This window comes from Ananas comosus, unplaced genomic scaffold (assembly GCF_001540865.1).
Source record: "Ananas comosus cultivar F153 unplaced genomic scaffold, ASM154086v1, whole genome shotgun sequence".
Classification (NCBI taxonomy): domain Eukaryota; kingdom Viridiplantae; phylum Streptophyta; class Magnoliopsida; order Poales; family Bromeliaceae; genus Ananas; species Ananas comosus.
The window spans coordinates 14627-33950 of record NW_017890812.1 but is presented as its reverse complement, the minus strand read 5'-3'; the positions used below and the strand labels follow the sequence as shown (position 1 = coordinate 33950).

The 19324-nt window shown below is 41.0% G+C and overlaps 3 protein-coding genes across 3 annotated transcripts; 2 read left to right on the top strand and 1 right to left on the bottom strand.

The window, feature by feature from the left end:
- Positions 1-888: 888 nt before the first annotated feature.
- On the bottom strand, positions 889-9217 carry LOC109704278 (kinesin-like protein KIN-12C). The gene is made up of 16 exons (XM_020225043.1): positions 8485-9217; positions 7555-7692; positions 7367-7450; positions 7133-7258; positions 6856-6915; positions 6631-6684; positions 6445-6537; positions 5323-5418; positions 4944-5092; positions 4370-4519; positions 4157-4286; positions 3008-4075; positions 2839-2931; positions 2702-2770; positions 1883-2620; positions 889-1766 (listed from the first exon to the last, which is right to left on the bottom strand). The coding sequence occupies exons 1-16, from the start codon at positions 8776-8778 to the stop codon at positions 1518-1520; spliced, it is 3591 nt and encodes a 1196-aa protein (XP_020080632.1). The 5' UTR covers positions 8779-9217; the 3' UTR covers positions 889-1517.
- A 2922-nt stretch (positions 9218-12139) lies between these two features.
- On the top strand, positions 12140-17287 carry LOC109704281 (zinc finger CCCH domain-containing protein 18-like). Its single transcript, XM_020225046.1, has 8 exons — positions 12140-12170; positions 12752-13703; positions 13937-14095; positions 14189-14371; positions 15320-15390; positions 15489-15656; positions 15777-15870; positions 15994-17287. Exons 2-8 carry the CDS (start codon positions 12769-12771, stop codon positions 16064-16066), a joined length of 1683 nt encoding a protein of 560 aa, XP_020080635.1. The 5' UTR covers positions 12140-12170; positions 12752-12768; the 3' UTR covers positions 16067-17287.
- Positions 17288-17792: 505 nt separating this feature from the next.
- Positions 17793-18949, top strand: LOC109704282 (chlorophyll a-b binding protein 151, chloroplastic). Its single transcript, XM_020225047.1, has 2 exons — positions 17793-18040; positions 18256-18949. The coding sequence occupies exons 1-2, from the start codon at positions 17898-17900 to the stop codon at positions 18905-18907; spliced, it is 795 nt and encodes a 264-aa protein (XP_020080636.1). The 5' UTR covers positions 17793-17897; the 3' UTR covers positions 18908-18949.
- The last annotated feature ends 375 nt before the right edge of the window (positions 18950-19324 follow it).

Sequence of the window (19324 nt, the reverse complement as noted above, 5' to 3'; positions counted from 1 at the left end):
GAAGGAGAAGTTGCATCTCTGTGGAAGGTCTGCAGTGGAAATGTTGAAGCTTTGGAATACTTAGCAGAGTTCTATGATCTCCCTACAAGCAAAATAAATTATGATCCTATGGATGGTGTTCAGAAGGTGTAATTTTGTAGTTGACCAGCTCATTACCTTTAGCAAGATATTAAGTCCAACTAAACACTGGTTCAAGAGGGTGAGGTGGAACTTTTTTGTCAAGAGATCATCTCTCTCTCTCTCTCTCTCTCTCTCTCTCTCTGTGTTCTCGAGCCTTTTTTGCGAAGAAGGCAAATATGTAATTAAAAATTAAACTGGAAAATTATTTTCCAGCACATAATTGGCCAAGTTGTGTGTAGGGCAGTATTTTTAGGCATGTATCACATTTGGTTGTGCTATGAATCTCCTAGACGAAGAGCAAGTCTACTTTTGCTAAGCCTTGTGTACTTTTGCTAAGCCCTATGTAGAATTTTCTCATGAACATGTCATTGGGAGCAGTCACTTGGGCGTTCAGCCCCATTATTTTTGTTAGTATTTATTGAAACCTGGTTCTTGTGGATTGAGGCTTGCCTCTATGACTTCATTATTCTGCTGTGTAAACTTGAAAGAGTTACTTTGCTGCAGGACAAAAGTGCATTGAAGCACCATGGCAGACTAGTCTTTCCTGTTTGATGGAAATGCCTTTTTTTGAGGATATAATTGGCTGCAGTTAGCAATGTAATAACCCCTCTGGATCGTAATATAGGTCATTTACTTTGCTGTAATCCAGAGTGATACAGGAATTGAAGATTTTACTGCAGTCCTGTGCACTGCTCACGGCACCATTGTAAGTCTAATTGCGTGGCAGCTATCTTGACTGCACCAGCAGGAATGAAATAGGCAGCAAACTTTTCTGGAACTTTTCATATAAAGGATTAATACAATTAGGTCGACAGCCCATGCATGCTACATGGGGCCATCCTCACCAGTTGCTACTGCATATCTTTCCTCTTAGGTAATTGCACCTGCGTTCAGCACTACAAATCCTGCTACGACTTAAGCTTATGTGTTCAAAGACAATGCATTAAAGAATTTGGAACAATGAGAGCAAACAGGGGAAGGCAGCCAATGTGGAAATCAAATGTGGGTAGACTGCTAGACTCTAATTCAACAGAAAGTCACTAAATCAAAAAATATAGAATAATATTTTGAGGAATTTCAGGCGGGTTTAGCTTGTGTACTAACAGCAGACTTTGATGTTACAACGTACAAGCCCAAGGCACAATCCTCAAATAACAAAGAACATATGTCTTGTTCTTCCTAACGGATATGGTTATATCATCCATCATATATCATTAGACAGATCATGGCGGCAATGAATTATGGATTCTGAAAGCTTAGAGACTAGGCTAGATTTGCAGACAACCAGATTGAGTTGGCATCATTTAGCCCTGCACCAGTACCAGACACAGGCTGAATTTGATCTCCCACTCTAGCTAATACAACTTTCTTGTTCAGGTTCGCCATCAACTAATGTTTTATGCTTCATTGTAGGCAGGTCTGAACGCAGCTCTCCATGATTGATCCTCTTCGCACATTGGAGCTCTGGAATGATCTTCTTCAATCTCAGATTCATGGCGGTAGAAGGGCTCCAGTGCAGATTCTGGAAGTCGGCTCTCTGCTAGATAATGCTTCATGGTCACCATCTCCATTGCATGCTTTTTCTTCATCTTCTCAGTTTGCTTCTTCAGTTTCTCGATCTCCTGTTGGGCTGCAGCATGCTTACCCTGCGCAATGTATTGCCAAAAAAGAAGAAGAAAGAAAGAGCACGAAATAGAAAACTATAAGATCACAATAACACGCCAAACAATGTTACTCAAAAAATGAGTGCTTAAAATATAACCTCTGCTCTTGAGATTGCTTCCTCAGCTTCTCTCAAGCGCACAAGGAGTTCACCAGCAGCCTGTACAGCCTCAGCAGTGTCACGCAGCTGAATTCGAAGCCTCCGGTTCTGCTCCTTCAGATAGGCCCTCTCTTTTTCTCGGTCGATCCTCAGAGTAGAAAGCTCTGCAGAAAGAGCTGCAGCAAAAGCCGAGCCACAGCCCTTCCGTCCAGCTTTTAGTGCTGCTTTCTTCACCTCTGCAATTCCTTCCGTGACCTGGCGATGCTTCTCAAAAAGGTCATTGTACTTCTCCTGAAGTTCTGCGTAGTGTTCTACAATCCTAGCATGCCCATGGATGGCTCGCTGCAGAGCGTCATCCAACTCTGCGGTGCACTTCTTCTCCAGGCTCAGCTCCATCTCCTTCTTCTCTGCAAGCCTACGATTTGATTCGAGATCAAGTCTCAGCTCTTCAGTTAGAGATATCCACCTGCTCTCTGACTCTGTCCACTTTTGTCTTTCCTTCTCAAGATCTTCCGCTCCCTTGTCTGAAGATTGGATGTCACCATTCCTTATATGATCAAGAAGAGAATCTTCCTGTGTAGAGCCTCGAGCATAGGGCAGTAGCTGATTCCTGAGGCTCTGAACTTCATTAAGAAGAGCTTCCCTCTCATTCATGTTAAATGGTTCATTCTGATTATCTTTTAATGAATTCTCCATATTTGAGACCCCAGAGTTGTTCTTGATACTGTCAACTGAATGCTGCAAGACTTTAATATTAGAAACAAAAAGAAAGAAAAGCAGAATGTGAAACAACAAGTCGATATTCTTAGGGACACCAACCATGTGTTCAGCATCCTGAGTATGACCTGTAATTGAACTTTGACCATCTCTCTCCTTGTATAGTTCCACCTGCAAAAATTTAAACAAGAAATATAAGAGGTGAATCTCAAAGAGCATTGGGACAAGATAAAAATTACCAGAGTGGTCAAATGCTCAATTCTATCTGCCTGTTCTGCACAAAGGACTTCCAGTTCCATCTCTCTCTTTGAAGCATATGTGGAAACATCATCCTGCTCGATTAAGGAAAATAGCTTTAACTCAGGGCAGAGCTAAAATAATCAAATAAATAATATATCACTAGCATACCTTAGGTAATGGTTTCTGCAATGTATCAGCACCACATGTCTTACTGCTTAACACAATTTGCATATGTGAATCATCATTGATTAGATTGCATCCATTTGCATCCATCACCTTTTTGCAAGATGAACACAGGAATGAAGTAGATGTTGCTTTCTCCTCTGGTAATGTTTGCATGCCAGAGTGAACCTTTTCAAGTGACTGGTAAGAATTTAAGGCCAAGTGCTCAAAGGAAAGGCCAATAAATGATTCTTGCGTATCTGAATTGCGCTGATGATAATCGATAATCTGCAAACCACGCTGAAGACTCGCAGCTAAGGACTCAGTGGGGCTAAGCTTGGTCGACTTTAAGGAGGAGCGAACAACATCACCCATTCTAGAGGACTCCACATTCAAGTTGGATATTGGGCACTCTGACGCATTCTCCTCTCCCACCGACAGACCCAACGACATGATACTTTTCCTAGTTTTATTATCAATCTTTGGAGAAGAGCACAAAGGTGGATCTTGGAGCACTGGAAAGTTTTGGCACGGTATGATTGAAAGGCTAGATTTCCTTGCGGAATCATAGATTTGATCATGTTTCATGTCTTTGGAAATATCTTGGCCTTCTAAGGGACTCTCAATAGACAGAGCAATGCTATTAGAGGGTGAAGGTTCAATTACATCGCAATGCTCTTCCTTAAGGCTTTCTTCCTTTTGCGACGATTTGATTGCAAGCTCTTTACTAGCAGCACACACTTGTGAGTCTATTTTCTTGCCCTTGTTAATTCTTGAACTCTCTTCTGTAAAAGAAACTTTGCATTTCACATCCTGTTTCTCCAAAACAGCCTTCAAGTTATCTTCAGAGGTAGAATGCAGGCTGCTTATTTGATCACAGAATTCTCTTACATCCTCCTCATCAATATCCATCTCTTCCTCTGAATTGCTATCAATATGAGGTAAAATCAATGAGCGGTTGAGACTCACTCTCAAAAGGTTTAAGCTTTCACGAGCACTGTGCCCTTTAAAATGGCCACTGGTATTAGCGCCAGCAGGGATGCCTTTATACATCTTTGCTCTTATAAGCTCTTCCTGTTCCATGGAACATAAAACTGTGTTATTCTTATTACTCATAGCCTTTCAAGGTTTATTGATCATTCAGAGGAAGCTTACCTTCAATTGCCGTATCTGATCACTCAAGCCATTAACATCATCTTCTGTTATTTCATTGACGACTGGCTTGTTTTGTATATATTTTGCTCGTTCAGCAAATCTCAGTGTGCTAAAAGTGCCTGCCTTGCATCTACATTAGCCATATACCAAGATCATTTTAGGAAAATCACATATGGACTGACAAGACAAAATTAAATCTGGTAGTAGAAATACCTATCATCTGAAGAAATGGCACACAAAAATGTAACCTTTGAGTTGCCACCAAGTGTATCCTGCAATAGATGTGTCAGACAGGACTCCACATATGAGACTTTGTGATCTTTTCCAGAACTTGTGACATCTGCAAGAATATTGACCAGCTTCCTGTGTTCATCCAAAAGAAGAAACTACATGGCTCGGAATCATCATTCAACATTTAAAGTGTGATGTGGAATGCATAAATGCCTATTGAAAGGCGTATGCCTATAGAGAGATGTATGGCTACTTAGAAATGTCTGGGCACCCTAAAATTGGTCTGTGCGCTCATCAGAGATAAATGAGAGCAAGTAACCTATTGATATGACTAGGCACTACCAAGTTGGTTCATTCAGTGGAGCAGAAAAGGAAGATTATACACTGGCTTTCTAAACAAGTATTCAGCGAAATCCAGATATAATTTTGATGTTAATGCTAATTTTAGAAACATCTATCATATAAGCAGATCACACTAAGTATCAACCATGACATCGCGCAAGCAAAAAGAAATGCATTTACAACTAAATGATTAAATCAATTGGCAACTATATACCCAAGCCTTGCGAGTGACTTCTTAACATGTCTTGCTTCTTTAATGCCATGCTTGCCAGCACCATCGAGCTCATCCCAATCTGATCCGGCAAGATCAACAAGGCTGATTCTGCTAGATTTTGAACTGGTAAAGCAGGTTGCCGACTGTCCCTATAGCATTAAAGGAGTGGTGTTACATTTTCAACAGTTATGTGGCATGTCTTTAAGCTTAATCATTTCTCACATGAAGAGTTATTCATCTTTGTTTGCATTGTGACTTTTTCCCAATATGTAGTTCCTAGTCAGAGTTCAATTGTGGCAGAGGCCAGAAATATAATCCACTCTTAATAAAAGTATAACAACTTTTCAGAGAAAGAAAATACTTGATAAGAGTAGATTACCTTGCACCAAGATTCAATTATGCAAGTAAATATGACATGAGAACGTGAGCTTTTGGAGTTCATACTGGTCGCACCAACTTTTCTATTTGAAAGACCCTGTGACATAAATAAAAGTAACAAAAAGAAAGCTAATCAATAGCTAGAATGCTAAGCAAAAAACTACACTAACTAGCTGTTGGTGGTGCTATTTAATTGTTGCTTTCTTTTGTCACCTTGAGATATTGGGTCTTGTCTGTGCTGCATCTTTAGTGCAGCTATTCCATACAGTTTTTTTGTCTTAATTTCTTCGTTTCTTTTTCTTTTTCAGGGCCCTAAGCCCTGTTTCCTCTCTTGTAGAAAAGAGGGAGAGTAGAATTTGCAATTGTAGGTGTTATCAATATGCACTCATTCTTGATATCTAGTGGTCGCTATCTTATTTAATGGTGTTTTCTTCTTTTACGGTCTGAAACTGATACCTATTGGGTGCTTTCTTGAGATATTGATGTTTTCTTCTTTAACAGTGAAGTACAATTCAAATAAAATGAATTTTTGATAGAAAATCTTCCAACTATTTAAATAAAAACCTACAACACTGATCTTAAATTAAAAAATTCTATAAATTGTCCAACATTGGCTTGTTAATTTTTGTAGCAACTTGGTGAGCTCAAAAAGGAGTTTCAAAATCATGAAATTTGAATCCTAGAAAGTTTGAATGCCCAAGATCATGTTTAACAGTGTCGATAATCGAATTGGATGGCCTATCACTGAAAACTCATAGTAAATATGGAGGAATAACAATGGGTTTAGTGATTCGAGTGATCTACCATAGTTGGCATTGTAAAGGGATTTCTCAGGTATGTATGGTCATCAACAAACTAAAGAAAATGTCAATAAGAAAGGCTTCTTTATGTATTATAGAACAATGTTATGTGCAGGCAGAGCAATTGCTGTAAAGTCTTATCTTTCGAAGTACAAAGCATTAAATGCTTTCGTAAGCTAATTTCTCTGAGCATTTGAGAAACCTCAAGTTGAAGTTCATCAACAAATAATATATTCTATATGGGGAAAACGATTCTAGGCTAAAATGCTATCCATCATCAGTTCATGTCCACCAAGAGCTTGTGCAAAATGGTCTTTAAGTACCTTAAGTAAAATCTGAACAACATCCTCCACTGTTGTGACGTACTCATCAGTCAGATTCTCGATATGAACACCAATCCTTGAATCATCCCTTATCTACAAATAAGAGAACCACCTACACTATTAAGCAAAATGCGCGGAGTTGATTTTTTTTTCAGACACGAACATAAAGACTTAAAAATGCTATACCTGAAGATTCCTTTGAGTTGGATCCATCAGGTCATTGATCTGTTCGTTATATATCTACAGATGGACAACACAAACCAAATAAGACCAAAGATAACGGACTCAATTGCTAGTCCAGCAAGAGAGTCATATATATATATATATATATATATAGAGAGAGAGAGAGAGAGAGAGAGAGAGAGAGAGAGAGAGAGAGAGATCTCAGATTTTCTAATACGACAGGATCACCTCAAGAAAGGAGCACCGACATTGAAAACTTATTTGCTTTTCTTCTGAACTCTCCTGCCTCTGCATAGGAAAATTCTTTATGAAATTAGGATGAAACTCGAAATAGCTAACAATGGTTACATGTGGAGCCAGAGATAGTCTCCAATGGCTAGAGATATTGAAAACTAAAATGAGAAGAAATATAGGCTTCTTTGCAAGCTAGTGCATGCCATGAAGATGACCACCTCCGGTAATCATAACAACAGCAGTTTTCAAAATTCAAATGACAAGAACAAACCCGTTGAATCTCAGAAAATAGCCTCCGGAAGATACGAGGCACAATACCCTGGTTGCTATCAATGGAGTGGCTGTCAACCATGGCACTAGGAGGACCCCACATAGTGTAGGTTTTCCCACTCCCGGTCTATCAGCAATGAAAACAATATTATAATCATGAAATCATGATCAAACTAAAGAAGTTCAAGAAAAAAATGATGAATAAATGAAATCAGAGCTGAATAATGAACAGTACCTGGCCATAAGATACTATGGAAGTGTTAAAACCAGCCAAAGAATTCTCCACCAAAGGTTCACCCACCAACTTGAAGACATCATCCTGAACATGAGTGATTTGGTATGTAGAGTAACTGATCAAATAGTCGCCACAAAACAGAGCATTAGAAATTAAATGAAAAGGCATGAAAAAATGAAGCATTCTACCTGAGTAGACTCTGGACCAAGAACAGTGTGGAACGTAAACGTACGATCACCAATTGCTAAGGAATCAGGGGAAACCTTCTGCACAATTCGACTATTTTCTTTCTCCTGACAATTTGGCGGCCTTATTCTCATGACAACCTACAGCAGCATCAAACAATTTTCACGGAATTAGGGGAGACCTTATGCACAATTCGACTATTTTCTTTCTCCTAACAATTCGGGGGCCTTATTCTCACAACAACCGGCAGAATCATCAAAAGGAAGAGCACAAATGAAATCCCAAAGTACAGTGAAGGCTCTGTTTGGCAGAGCGTTTCACATGACGTGTGTGCTGCGGAATGCCTCCCCTCATTGGACGGTATTGTTTGGTGAGACACAGAACTTCCATTTCGTTAAACACCTTTTCAGTTAGTTGAGGGATAAATTGGCTTAATTTCTGTTTCCAGTTATGTCTGTGAAAAGGGTCGAGCGCAGGTGGGGGAATCTAAGCAAGATGCTTTCAAATAAGCAGTGCTGTGCAAAGTAGCACCACGCTGCAAAGTGAGCAAACTCAACCCCCAAAAGAGCCCGAAGTCTAAAATGAGAAGTTCTCCCGTAGTAAAAATCATTAGTTGCCCACAGATTCATTTTTTTTAAAAAAATAAAAATATTTTTTCTGGAGGATGCATCGTTTATTTAGGTATGACAGGGCAAAAGGGAGATAAGACTGGGGCTAAGAAATGAACATTAAGGCTACAAAAAAAGACAGCATTCTGATCCTCCTGAGTTTTAAACTCTGGAGACCAGTGGAAATCGTGTATGGAGTTGGAAAAGAGAAAGTAATGACAGTTCAGAGAGATCGAGGATACTGAAGTTTAATCCCGCGAATGTTTGGTTGGGGAAATTATTTCCTGAGGAGGAGTTAGGTTGGGGTGAAAGCAAAAGAGGGACCTTAACAGCAGGATCGGGACGATCGGCGGGCGCATCCCCAGCAAGCGCCTCGTCCGATCTAGTGGCCTGTATCTGTCTGGGCGGAAGAGCCGATGTAGCCTTCTTCTTTGAAGGCGAGGGCGAGGGCGAGGGCGAGGGCGAGGGCGAGGCGATCTGGACATTGGGATGGACGGGAGGCGTGTTCTCCTGCTCGGATCGGGGCGCCGAATTTATCTTGCGAGCGGAGGCCGACGCAGGAAGAAGAGAAGAGAACGATCTGGAAGAGGCGGGCTTCAGGGTTCTGAGGATCTCCATCGCAACTGGAAGAAGAACGGATGCAGGCCGGTGATGGGGACGGAGGGACGGAGGAGCGACTAGCGTTATCTTGGAAAAGGGAATGAGGCGGGGGTGGTGCTGGGGCGGGGAGGATCAGGATTTACGAAGAGGGGCGCGGCCCCAAACGGAATTCAAAAACTGGGAGGCATCAGGTACAATGACCCGCCGGATCTGAGGACGAGGGCCGAAGACTGCTGCACGCGCGTCAACGTCGGCCGAGAAAACTTGACACGTAGTTGGAACTTTCCCTTCGGTTCCGGTCCGCCGGAGGAGCATCGGATTCGCGTATTCTCTTTCACAAGTAGCCGTTGAGGGCCTTGAGGCTGTGTGGGGCTCGCGACCTAAATAATATTCCATTCGTGCCAGGTTTGAACTTTGAATTACCGCTCCACGGGATCTCTCTACCTCTGCCTTTTTAATTTTTTGCAATCGAAAGTTTCCTAATTATTTTGATTTCTTTCTTTTATAATATATAGTATATATAATATATATATAATTATACTAGAAACTGGATGGATAATTTGATCGAGATACATAATGAATAAATGTTTGAGATAAATTACCATTTTTTTTATTCGAAATCAAAATGATTGTTCAAATGCCAAAAATAAAGCTACATCCTACATAGTGAGTAGAGTTAAGAATGGGCCGGGTCTGCGCATGTGACTCAACAAATACCTATATAGACCCACCTCGTACTCGGCACAGAGATTGGCCGGTGGCCCATTTTCATCTGTGGCAAATTACTAGTCTTGTTAATTTAAACTATTCCCGCTTGCGGAAATATGAGAGGTGGAATTAATGTCGTATTATTGTTGGACTTGAACATACCAGAGCAAAATGTGAACTTTTATTCTATATCACTCTGCTCTGTTGAAATGTACGAACTTTTTGTTCCTAATTTCTTCGACTTTTATCCAAGGGGGAGGATGATGACATCACAGGGAAAGTAAGATCTTGATCAGGTTGCCGGAAGGGTCACTGTTGCTCCTTGATACTATAACTTGTTGGTGTTCTTGCCATGTTTTGACCTTGAAGCTGCTTAATGACTTCGCGTCATATTTGGTATCGGGATTTTCCATTAGAGTGCTTAACAGTCTACAGTCTATTATTTCTTATTTAAATTAGTTAGTTTTGTTATTTTGTGATCAAAACATTTTCTATGCTAATTTGCTATCCTTATTCCGGGTGGACATGGAGGTTGTCGTCATCGTATTACAAATTTTCGGGACGCTCACAGGGTTCTCACAGCGCAATTTGCTATTTGTGTATTCACGCACGACTATCGCATGCGAGGAAAATGTGACGCTGTCTTGTGCTCAGCCAGTTCATATTGGGCTGGGCCCGTAGGCCCTTTTCTAACGGGGCTCTCAACTCAACTCATCAAGGTTATTTGAGCTGGTTAAGTTAAAGTTCATTAAATTCAATGGCTTTAATAACTTTTAGCCGCTAATTATGTAATTTTTATTTGATGATTGAAGTCCTTAAATTTAATGGGGTCACCATAAATTTAATGAAGTCTATATTTTAATTGGCTAAAACTCTCATATGAAACAGAATGGGAAGCTAAGAGAGCTGGCGAGGGCCAATCTCATAATGACCACACATTTTTCATCCTGCTCACAACGCCGGGGCATGAATAGCGATGCAAACGGGACGAGTCTCGGGGCGGGAGCCCGCTCCGACTAGCAAAATTTTGCTCCGCCTCCCGCCCCGAATTCGTAACGGGTTGAAAAGTACATCCCATAATCCGCCCCGCCTCGTAACCCGCCTCCCGCCGGCGTCCCGAATTCGCCGCGCCAACTAATATATTTTATAAAATTATAATATTATTAATATTTTATAAATTATAAATTAATAATTTTTAATAATATTATATATATAATTTAATAATATCAATTATAAAAATAAAAAATATCAATCATAATTCAAAACAAAATTCAAAAATTTTAAATAAATTAGAAATGAGATTGCAAACTTATTTGTATTTTGAATTTTTTTATAAATACATTATTTTTTAAAAAATATTTTTTAAAAATATAAATAATTTTCGAGACGGATTCGGGGCGGGTCAAAATTTCTCCTATTTTCTGCCCCAAATCTGTCTCGGATCGTACAACCCGGAACTGTTTGCATCCCTAGGCATGAATACAGAAAAAACTCTTCTGCCAACTGGGGGAAGTTTTAAAATCCAGAAAGTATAGAAAATAAATTAGAATATCTTAAGCCAACGTGGAAGGTGATGGCAGAGGTTGGGTTCAGAGTTTTGATAGCCAAAAGGTTGATCTTGCTAAGAATTAATGAGTCGTCTAGTTATTTCTAAAAGAGTGTACGGTCTAAACAGGAATTGTACATCTTACACTTCATCATCGTAGAGTTTAAATTTTTTTAATATATAATATAAAAAAAAAATCTTGACAAGAGAAAAGCTAATTATTGGTTTTTCCATCAAAGTGTGTAAAATCTACACTTTATCTTGGGTATACAGATAGCCGTGCTATTTTTACAATTGGCATTGTCAACACTGAGAACAACAACAACAACAACAAAAACTTCAAAAACCCCCGTATAGTTTCATACTTTTTATTTTAGTACCCTTTGGTTTAAAGTGTATCAAGTTAGTACTCTGTGGTTTCTCACTTTATCACTTTAGTACCTTGTGGTTTAAAGTGTATCAAGTTAGCACTGTATAATTTTATTTTTGCATCAAGTTAGTATTCTGTGGTTTTATTTTTGTATCAAGTTAGTACCTTGTGGTTTTTAAACCACAGGATACTAAAGTGATAAAGTACGAAACCACAGGGTACTAAACTGATAAAGTGCGAAACCACAGGGTATTAATTTGATACACTTTAAACCACAGGATACTAAAGTGAAAACAATATACTAAAGTGAAAAAGTGCAAAACCACAGGATACTAACTTGATACACTTTAAACCACAGGGCACTCAAGTGAGAAAAAGTGAAACCACGTGGGGGTATTTAAAGTTTTCCCGAACAAAAAAAAGTTCGCTCATGGGCTCATCAGTTTGTTCATATTGGGCCCGGCCCAATAGCGCGGCTAGAACGGGAAACCGAAAAACCCCGTAACGCCACTCCGAGAAATCGCAACCTCTTCCCCGTTTGTAGCCGGCAGAAACGGTCGACAGACTGCGAAATCCGCTTTGACCGCTTCTCCCTACTTACACACGCACGGACAACACCACCATCACCACCACCACACTAACCCCCCCCCCCCCCCCTCACTCTTTAGGAGGCACTCAACACGAACACAAACGCAAACACAACACAACGCAACACAAGTGTGAGAGAGATGTAAAGAGAGAGTGGAGTGTGCGAGAGAGCGGGGGACAAGAAGAAACAAAGGGAAGGTTTGCAGCAAGAATCCTTACTGATTTTCTTTTCTGTCTATAGAAGGGGAGAAAGAAAAAAACCAAAAAAACCAAAAGAAAAAAGAAAACAGTTTATTCTCTTTCTTCCATTTCTGCAGTTCTGGGAAGGAATGCTTTTCTCTTATTTTTATTTTCGCTAGACCTCTTTTGCAATGACCGGATAGGGATTGCTCTACCTCCACCAATTTATGGTTTTGGGCGTGGCCTTGATATAGGCATTAATGATTTTTGTATTGTTCTATAATGTGCTCGCCTGTTCTGGGCGTAAATCTCTTACTGTCTTGGTATGTCCCTGAATAATCACTTATTGCAATTCTTCTATACCACAGTTTTAGAAAATGTAGGAAGCACATTGGGCAGATGTAAGTTATCTCTGTATGCATCTACTCTTAAAGCCTCCATTTTTTTGGTCCGCCTTGCTTCAAATATCAATACCTGGGCCCTCTGTTTCTACTTTTAAGTTAAAATTGATGTTTCATGAATCATCATAAAAGTTCTCTGCGGTGACCATCTATACTGACTCTTCTTTGTATATTATGGGCTACAATGGCCATGCGCAGGTACTGTGACGCTGTAAATGGATTTCTCTGAACTGACGAAGGTTATACTCAACAGAATTAAGAATGTGGAGTCCGAGAATGCTATAAAGATTCTAGGATGTATATTTCTGACTACTCCAGATGAGGAAAGAATGATTCAGTTAGCCCTTGGGCCCGACGAGGATTTCCTTTCTGTTGTTAATGAAGCAACGATGACGCTAAAGATATTCTTATCTTCCAAGGTCCCAGCTTTTCCGGCTGAGTCTGTGACCGATTACGGCATTGGCCGCCAATTAGTTTCTTTTTCTAATAGTATTGGGCAACGCTATTTATCTACTCCAACTGTATCAGCAGGGGTTCAGGCCCCCCCTCCTAATCAGTTTGGCCCTAATTTGTACTCAGACTCTATTAGTAGTGACGAATCCAATCTTCCTAGCCACGCTCAATTCTTGAGCTTGGAGGATCATGAGTTCAGTGCCGTGCACACAGTGGGGCACGACACATTTGGCAGTAATCATTACCACCAAGAAGACGGTCTCGGTAGTTGCAGCCCTACTTCCAGGACTAGCAGGAGAACGGTGAGCCTAGGTGAATTACCTTTCAAGCCTTGCCATTATTTTCACAAAGGATACTGTAAGCACGGCGCCAGCTGCAGCTATTATCATGGCCATCTCTCTCTAAATGACTATTCTTTGATGAGTAGCAGCTCAAACATGAATGAGATGACCATTGAAGACCAAGACATCTTACCTGGCTCACTTGAGAAGCTAGAAATGGAACTTGCGGAGCTCCTGAAGGAGAGGAAGGGAATCCCTGTTTCAATTGCTTCACTGCCCATGCTTTACTTGGCAAAGTATGGTAGAACTCTGCAGGCAGAAGGATACCTAACAGAAAGCCAAAGACACGGAAAGGCTGGTTTCAGCTTGACGAAGTTGCTGGCCCGCTTAAATAAAAGTATATGGCTCATAGATAGGTACTTTTGCATTGTTCCTGATCTTCTACTTATATTTTTTAATTTAGTTTTCAGACATGTTCTATATTCTTATCATATATAGGTGAAACATTTTGTTTTATAACAATGTCTATTAATATTAATAATACTGCAGTAGCGACCATGTATAAAGAGAAGTTGGGCATGCGCACGCACATAAACGTAAATATAAAGAATGGTAGACATTGAATGGTTGACTATCATTTCTTCTACAGGCCTCACGGACAACACTCGGTGATACTAGCAGAAGATGCTCCAAAGTGCATGGAATATAGGAATGATGGAATAAATACTGGAGCAAGCTCGCGTCAGATTTATTTAACTTTCCCTGCAGATAGCACTTTTACTGAGGATGATGTCTCCAACTATTTCAAGTCGGTGACTATTTGATGGTTCTTTATTTATATGTATGATTATCACGGTTTTTTTTGCTTTCCTCATTTCATGCCCATTTTTTCTTTTTTCAGGCAGTATGGGCCAGTAAGTGATGTGAGAATTCCTTGTCAAGATAAGCGCATGTTTGGATTTGTAAGCTTTGATCATCCAGAGACTGTAAAGTTAATACTATCAAAGCGAAATCCCCATTATATATCTGGTGCTCGGGTTCTTGTTAAACAGTATAAGGAGAAGTCGAGGATCATCAATAATAGGTAAAGTAATCCTCACCAACATGCCTTTCCTACCTGAATTTTTTTCTGCATTTGCATTAGTTGTGTTCTAGGATTTCTATCTCTTTATCTATCTATCTAAATAAGATTATTCTTTCATTATTTTCAATCAAGTTGGAGCTCAATAAGTTCAGCAAATTACTAATATCATTTCACTTCCAAAAAAAAAAAAAAGAGTCATCATCACTACCGCAGGCGCGAAGCAAACATTAAGTTGCAGTTTTCTAAAATGGCTACATGAAGCTTCCTAACTAAGCTTTGTCAAGGTGTATGTCCTAATTTTGGTTAGTCTAAGGCAGCAATTCTGGGGTTAAAAATTGGAGTTGGACAGTATTTTGTGGCATTACAAGATTTCTAGTTTGATCTGTTATGTTTACTTCTATGTTCAGATTAAGCTGGAATTGTTGTTTGGGCTAGTTCAATAGATGTATCCAAACAAAAGCTAGTAGGTCGGATTGCAATTTGGAAAAACTAATGGGTTTTAATGGTTCTAAAGTCTGAACAATAACATGAAGTGCCATTTCTATATTGTATGCTTTCTTGGATTCTTACTTGAATTCCTATTTGCTAAACGTCAGATACAAATTTATTTGCTTTCATATTTTATTAGATTATTAGATTAAATGCTATAAGATTGTCGTTCTTTTTCAGCATCATTTATATGTTTTGTTTAATCTGTTGATTGTCTTGAAAAGTTTTGCTCTACAGCTGGACACATTAATTGCATTATAGTTCACAGTCCGGAAGTCAATTATTTAGAACATTAAATTGTAATCTTCTTTGATTGAAAACTTCAAAGCTATAAAGTTGTTGCTTTATTTGTAGCTATTCTTGCTTTTTACTTTGTTTTCTTCCAAAAAAAAAAAGAACTATTCCTTTTCCAAGCAAATTTTTTATTATTCTTGAGACTTAAGTTTTGCTGTTGGGCAGAAGTTATATGGACAAAATGGAGCCTGCAATGTATCCTTATTACCTTAGAATGGACCCTGTAATGCATGCAAGTGAGTTGGTCTTTATTAGATTCAGATATGGTTTAGTTATTATTATTTTATTTTTTTCCAAATATATGCCTTACATTATTTTTGTGGGGGGGTTGTAGTGCAAAGAGAGTCAGGTAGATCGAGGGTAATCAGGAGGCAACAACTAGAAGAACAAGAAAAGTTGGCTGAACTTGAGCAAAGGAGACTATCGGAACTGAACTTGACCTCCAAGCCGCTTTCTCGACCTTCCTATTTCGTTGGTAGTATGGAAGCTGTAGTAACAGAAGGTCTGCTTTGTAACTTTGTTTTATATAACAACAATTCACTGTTTTCTTGGCCGTGCCCTCTGCAACCTATGGGACATTTTTTTTATGTTTATTTAGATGGAATCAAATTTTCTATGACAGATCATTTCAGTAATGCTCTTGATGCCTCAAATAATGTGAGTCCAAATAATAATAAATCCAGACACTGTAGCAACAGTCATGGCGACCAAGAGAGGTACAGTTTTCAGAATAAGCTAGATGTTGTTTGCACATTTTGAAAGTTATTCTTATTGCTGAAAAGTGGTAATGCATTGAAAGACAAACTAACAAACATTTTTTTTTTCGCTTTTTTGTGCAGTGGACAAATTGATTTGCCAGATAGCCCCTTTGCATCTCATCCGGTTGGAAGCAGTATCTCAGCTGTCATCTAAAAACAGAACTTTGAGAAGGAAGGCATGGCAGTCCACTTCTGACAGTCTCAGATGTATATGGTTTTCATAGAAATTATTTAGTTGTACACCTAACAGCCAGAGTGAGCAAATGTTTCTCTAGTAAGTTTAACAAGAAAAGGGGGAAGTATATGATAGAACTTGACATAGGAGGTGGTAATAGCTGAAGCAAATATTAGAATTGATGTTCCTAAATAGATACATGAGTGGTTTAATAGTTGGCAAGCGTGCAGAGTTCAGAGGGAAATTATGGTGTGGTAGATTAGTTAACTAAAAAGAGGAAGACGACCAGCGGTCCTCATATAAAGATGAAAGACAGTACTTGCTACTCGGTTGGTTGGTTTGGAAATAAACTCGTGTGTTAGTGGGCATTAAGGTAACAGTGACCATCTCGTGCTATTACAAAGAAAATTTCCCCACGCCACTCTGATGTTTATGAGCAATCAAAATTTATGTGTAATGGTTCTTACACTTCAGTTATCGTTTTCTTTGTGGCTATTGATTGGACGGATCTCTTTGCTTGTCCGCTCAAAACTCTCCATAACTCTTTCTGGCCAAAATCTAAGATAGTGTGCTGTGTGCAAGTATTTGTGTACAAGGTGTGTGGCGTTTACATTTCTGTATTTTTCTACTTCATGTCTCTTGATTGCTTGTCATTTCGATTTTGGTTTGTTTTCCCGGTGAAAATGTAATAACAAGATAAGAGCAGCTTGCTTCAGTGTGATATGACTGTTGCCCGCTTGGCGGAAGGAACGATCTTGCATAAGTTGTCCCTTTATAGCAAAATATATTGCACGCAATGGAACAAGTGATTCACGTTTTAGAACACGGATATAGTTGCCCTCAGTTCTATTGAGTGACTACCGTCAACTATTATGTCAGCATAAATCTGCATTTCTGGCCGCCTGTCGTCAGGAGAGCTTGTTACATGATGGAGGCATTTATAAGAAACTGCGTACCGTACACAATGGACTTTAGTATCAAGCTTTGCCTTTAGATGCTGCAGTGTATGCCATAGATTTGCTGTATTGCTTTCTGCCAAGATTTGTTGGGTGTTCTTTGAGTAATTAATCGTCATTCCTTGTTGATATACTGCAACCCTTTGTTCCTGTTTGTGATAGAAACACTGTCGCCATGCAGGTTTCTCTAACAAATTTATTTAAAACCTTTCGTATGGACTGCCTGAGTAATGGCTACTTTTTTTTTTTTTTTTCTGTTTTTTTTCGGTAGTGAAGTTATAGTGAAAGCTAGGCTGAGTAGAGGTCTGGTAAAAGCTGTAATGAAGAGGTGCTTCTTATGCTGCTCCGGCCGAGCGCCACCACAGTAGCAGCGGCGTCACTCTTGCGCATCGCAACTAATCTTTTATTACCTACAACATCAGTCGATGCACATAAGGCGTTTTCTCTTTATTAGAAGAAGATAAGGCATCGTCCTTTTCTTTTTTTTTTCTTTTTTTTTTTTTTTCCCCGTATGACGAGAAGTGGGAAATATCTCGACATCCGGAATCAGGCCCTCGGCAGCCAGGAGATCTTCGCTCGGTGCACGTGGCAACTGGCGGTTGGTTGCGGCCTGGAGAATCAGCTGGGGGAAATCTAGGCGCGGATGGAGAGCCAATAAGGTGGCGCGGACGTGGCAGCATCCTCATCCGCAACCATCCCGCTCCCCATGCTATTAATACCCGCTACCGCCACCGTCCATCAGGAAACCAAATCAATCGCCTCCTCCTCCTCCTCCTCCTCCAGTCCTCCTCCGGGGGAAAAAAAGAAAAAAAGAAAAAAAAAAAAAGGAAAAGAAAGAAGGGAAACAATCAGAGATGGCGACGTCAGCAGTGCAGAGGTCCGCATTCGCCGGGCAGAGAGCGCTGAAGCCGCGGGATGAGCTCGTCCGCAAGGTCGGCGTCTCGGAGGGCCGCGTCTCCATGCGCAGGACTGTCAAGAGCGCCCCCGGGAGCATCTGGTCAGTACTAGTATAAGGATGCACACAAATCAGGTGTACTTAATTAATTAATTAATTAATTAATTAATTGGTCACATCCATATTATAATTAACAAAGAATAAGAAGAATAAGGAGGAGGAGAAGAAGAAGAATGAGTGAGTGAGTGAGTGACTGGTTCTGATTCTGATTCTGATTCTGATTTCGTAATTAATTCCACCACCAACAACAAGAACAGGTACGGCCCCGACCGTCCCAAGTACCTGGGCCCCTTCTCGGAGCAGACGCCGTCGTACCTGACCGGGGAGTTCCCGGGCGACTACGGGTGGGACACGGCGGGGCTGTCGGCGGACCCGGAGACGTTCGCGAAGAACCGGGAGCTGGAGGTGATCCACTGCCGGTGGGCGATGCTGGGGGCGCTGGGGTGCGTGTTCCCGGAGATCCTGGCGAGGAACGGGGTGAAGTTCGGGGAGGCGGTGTGGTTCAAGGCCGGGGAGCAGATATTCTCGGAGGGGGGCCTGGACTACCTGGGCAACCCCAACCTCATCCACGCGCAGAGCATCCTCGCCATCTGGGCCTGCCAGGTCGTCCTCATGGGCTTCGTCGAGGGCTACCGCGTCGGCGGCGGGCCCCTCGGCGAGGGCCTCGACCCCATCTACCCGGGGGGCGCCTTCGACCCCCTCGGCCTCGCCGACGACCCCGACGCCTTCGCCGAGCTCAAGGTCAAGGAGATCAAGGACGGCCGCCTCGCCATGTTCTCCATGTTCGGATTCTTCGTCCAGGCCATCGTCACCGGCAAGGGCCCCATCGAGAACCTCTTCGACCACCTCGCCGACCCCACCGCCAACAACGCCTGGGCCTACGCCACCAACTTCGTCCCGGGCAAGTGAAACAACTCCACAAGTCTATTTTGCAGCAGCTGCTGCTGCAAATGATACCAGTAACGTACATGCGCCGTCCGACCCCGACCCGAGAGAAAAGACTAGTCCTCCTCCTCCTCCTCCTCCTCCTCCCCTTGTTCTCTGTTCCTCCTCCTCTCTTCCTCCTCTCTCTGTTCACTGTTCTTGTGTGCAAGTGTAGCACTACTACCGATTAATTAATTATTAATGTTAATAAATTAATGTTAATGAAGTGCGCTTAAATTCGTTTCTTCTGCATGTTTTCGGAAGCGGAAGACTGCCTGCGTTCGGTCAGTAATTGCCGATCGTTACAATTCACTCACAAACTCCGCTTGCTAGCCCTCTTATAGTGTCAAAAGGCTCGCTTCAAGTCCAGCGCACAAAGCCCAGAGGCAACGCAGTAAGCGA